Here is a 4,009-nt window from a genome sequence, read left to right as displayed (position 1 = left end):
TGGCGAGGAGAGCTTTCCACGACTGGGCCGGGGTGTGGCCAGACGATGGTCACCCTTCCCCGTTCGCGTAGGGCATGTTCGTGGAGAACCTGGTGCTAAATGACCTGCAGATGACCTGATTCTAGATGGTCAGTAGGTAGATAGGTCAGTCAAACTTTATTAAAAGATTACAAACCAGCGTCCTAACAACTATCCCAGCATGCACCGTGCGCTTCTTCTTCTGCAGGCAAAAAATTAAGTCGGCGGCTGGTTGCTAGACCTGTTGTGGCTTAATATTGGTCTATATATAAGGCGCACCGGATTATAAGGCGCAGTGTCGGCTTTTGAGGAAATTGAAGGTTTTTATGTGCGCCTTATAATGCGGAAAATACGGTACTTAAATATAATGCATCAGGTCATTATCTCAATCTTTGAAAGAGGAAAGACTATCATATTCTGTTTAGTAGAGAAAATTTCATGTTGCCATATATAAATTTTATCCACATTTCCTTTGTAAAGGACTCTCCCACTGGTAAAAATATTTAGCTGGCAGCAAAATTTACCCAGTAAATCATTAAATGTAGATTTAAATTGCATAACACTATTACTTCTGTCGCTATTTGTGCACTTCTTCTGTTGATGAAGGTTCTTTGTGGTCTATTTTAAGTACTAAATAAAAAGTTTAATTTTCACCCCAAATGGGAGGCTGCAGTGATGACAATCCCCCACTTCACACACTCCAGATTATTGAGACAAAAGTTAAGAGATAAAAAACACACAAATGTTATAATCTTAGCTCTTTGATGAATTATTTAATACAAAAGAAAAGGAAAACTTGTAGACTTAGAGTATGATGTACATTTAATAGTCAGTGTATGATCTTACAGTTGATGAAGAGTAAAAGAAAGAAACCAGCAAAACAAGATTATTCCATAAATCCTATTAGAAAATCATTAAAGGTTAGAAAAAAAAGACTCCTAACTTTTGTGCCTCTAACACATGTTCAAAAGATTTATGTAAAGTTAAACTCAGGTGACATGAATCAAAGCATGCATCAATAAGAATTTCTTGTCTCTCTGAATGTATTTATTTACTTTTTTGCAGTTTTACTAATTCAGGCTTTTCTTCTAAATAAATCCCTTTGTCATTATAGCAGATAGCTCTAAAAATATTGCTGTAATCTAAAACTGCATATGTAGTTAAACATGGTCGTCTACTTGGTGAGAAGCACAGAGCCCTTTGTGGTCTTCCTGCCATGGAATGTCACCATACATTCTAAACGCTTGTTAAAATCGGCTTCTTGAGGGGTGAAGGTCATGGTCGATGTTGTTGTCCACATCCATTTAGTCTCCGGTTTTGATATGTTTAACCACGTCCATTCAGTCTCCTGTTTTGACATCGTTGTCCACGTTCCTGCGCGGCTCCAGGAGATGTGGGGAGGAGATGTTGGACAGACGTGAGTAACTTTGCAGGTGGCAGTCACTTTATTACGGACTTCTATAGTCATCACGGGAGGCTTAGGAACTTCTGTAAAATCAAGAATTTTCACAATATCACTTGTTAAATAGTTATTTAAACATGTTTTACTATCTTAAAGTAAATGGTTTAGAATTAGTGAAAAGGTCTCTAATATACTCACGGAGGACATTGAGGGTCACCTTATTCTTTGTGAAAGAGTAGCTTTTATATTTTGGAATTTCAATTCTGAAGTAAAACGGACCAGTGTCGGTTTTTCTGATGCCTTTGAGCTCCAAGGTGCAGTTGCCAGCCATCATGTTTTCCGGGATTCTGGTTCGATGGTGGAACTCGCGCGCTAGTCTCACCTCGGGGATATTTGATGCGACAACCGTCCTCCCTCTCTTCCAGAATCCCCGAAATCTGTCAGCATGTACCAACGTGTGTGCATCTGTCATGGGATACAGGTAATCACAGGGAATGACCACACATGAGCTTTCAAGAACAGGGATTCTTGATGGCACAAATATGAAAAAGTCCTTGCCCAAGATTTTAGATTCAGCCATTCCTGTAATCAAAGCACAAACACAAGAATACTTTCTTGGCAAGTAGACAGTGATAGAATGATGATAATCCATGAATTGTCATTTTAAGATTAAACTTACCACAAACCATCAGAATTGAGAGCCACAATTTCAGATCCATCATCAGCTGACTAGAAGTCTAAAAACCAACAAAAAGATTGGTATAAAAGTCTTCAGTGAATTCTTCTTAATCTTCAAAGTAATGATCCAGTCATCTTGAAGTTTCTTTAGCATATGGCTGAAATCAAATCTCTTAATATTTGAACGTTTTGAAGTCAAAGATTGTCTCTGTCCTGTTGAGTCTAGTGATTCTTGTGCTTATAAAGCAAAAGTTTAGACCTTGAAGCCAGAAATTGTTACAGTTTACAATCAAACTTTCCCCACATCATAAGCGGATTATTATGTAGCTATGTTGTACTTTTTCCGTGAACAAATTTTAGATGGAGGAAAAAAAAGTAGCACATGTACTAAATAAAATCTGTAACAATGTGGTCTATGAATTAGAAGGTTATTGTGTAAAATAAGTTCATTGTATCCTAATGGATCACTTCCTGAAAGTCAGCACAGTGTACCCAGCATCAGGTGTGGAGCAATTAAATATAGTAATGATTGACATCAGATCGAATCTCTGGAAATTTTATATTTTTAATCAGTTCCATAACATTACCTATGCGGAGAAACGTGGTAAGAAAATTTTGCTGACATCATGCAAATGTTAAAATGCAATAAGAAACATATAATTTTATTGTTTTTCCTTTAAACATGTTTGCTAATGTAAAGAAATCTGCAAACAAGCGATGTTACATGAGAACCAGTTTTCTTTTTTGTTTTATACATCCATCCATCCATCCATCCATCCATTTTCTTGTTCCCTTGTCCCTAGTAGGGTTGGGAGGGGTGCTGGTGCCCATCTCCAGTCAATGTTTCAGGCAAGAGGCGGGGTCACCCTGGACAGGTCGCCAGTCTGTCGCAGGGCAACACAGAGAGGACAAACAGCCATGAACACACAGCAAATTCAAAAGTGTTAGATTTCCAGTGTTAGTGTTGTATGTTAAAAATACAGTGTTAATTCAATAACTTGAGTGTTAGTTTCCCTAGTGAGTTCCAAAGAGTTGAACAAAAAGCAATCCAGTCCAGTGTTGATTTCTAAATTAACTCCAACAGTAACTCAGTCTGGTGTTGCTTTAGAAATCAACATCAGATAGTTCCTCCCACAATTGTGACATATTTGTGACATCTCTTCAGGGAAGGAGCAACAGGTAGGGTGGAGGTTGCAGCACGCCCCCTGTCTGGACCTAAAGGGACCACATGGGAGGCAGAACATGCATTCAGGGATCCAATTTTCTTCTTCTTCTTCTCCTTTTTGTTTTATTGTGGTTGGCAAACAACTTATAGGTGCATTACCGCCACCTTCCATGTTTTAGTTCTCTCCCTGGTGGTTGTAACAACCTTTCCAGCATGTCAGTGTTCCTCTTAGGCCTCTAAAGAGCCATCATTTGATCCAGGTGTGTTAAACCAGGGAGAGAACTAAAACAAACATAATACATTTGATTTCCATTGATGATTTTTGTGTGATNAGATGAGGACTGAGGAGAAAATGGCTGAAAAGGTTCATTTCTGCTCAGGTGAATTAAACAAAACCAAACAGAATTTACTGGAGCAGAGCTGCAAAAATTAGAAAAATACAAAAATGTACAGTTCCAAATAAATATGAAAGAGTACAAATATTTCACAAATGAATATAAATAATTAGATGCAGAAAAAATATGACTATATACCACAGTGGCTGGTAGAGAAACCTTTCTACCAGCCACTCAAACATTTCACCAGCCACTGTTTTTTTCTTTTGATGACAAACCCAACAGTGCATACGGAAGCGCATTGCTATCATGCAGGAAAAATTTTTTTTCGATCGATATCTCGTTATAACGAGTTACGTATCTCGTTATAACGAGTTACGTATCTCGTTATAACGAGTTACGTATCTCGTT

At 38.0% G+C, this 4,009-nt stretch overlaps 1 protein-coding gene across 2 annotated transcripts in view; it reads right to left on the bottom strand.

Moving 5' to 3' along the window:
• The window catches only part of LOC103143184 (sialic acid-binding Ig-like lectin 14), a 46,615-nt gene that overhangs the window by 16,681 nt on the left and 25,925 nt on the right, over nucleotides 1-4,009 (bottom strand). Inside the window, exons 1-2 of one of the 2 annotated variants that reach the window (XM_016675079.1) lie at nucleotides 2,234-2,450; nucleotides 2,100-2,157 (exon numbers count right to left, since the gene is read on the bottom strand). In XM_016675079.1, coding sequence (XP_016530565.1) covers nucleotides 2,100-2,142 — 43 coding nt within the window. In that variant the 5' untranslated portion in view covers nucleotides 2,143-2,157; nucleotides 2,234-2,450. Of the gene's footprint in view, nucleotides 1-2,099; nucleotides 2,158-2,233; nucleotides 2,451-4,009 lie in introns of those variants that run through there. The other variant, XM_016675077.1, reaches the window with a different exon arrangement.

The sequence above is a fragment of the Poecilia formosa genome, unplaced genomic scaffold (assembly GCF_000485575.1).
Source record: "Poecilia formosa unplaced genomic scaffold, Poecilia_formosa-5.1.2 Scaffold105, whole genome shotgun sequence".
Classification (NCBI taxonomy): domain Eukaryota; kingdom Metazoa; phylum Chordata; class Actinopteri; order Cyprinodontiformes; family Poeciliidae; genus Poecilia; species Poecilia formosa.
Note: the sequence above shows the minus strand (reverse complement) of the source record. Positions and strands in the feature narration are given on the sequence as shown.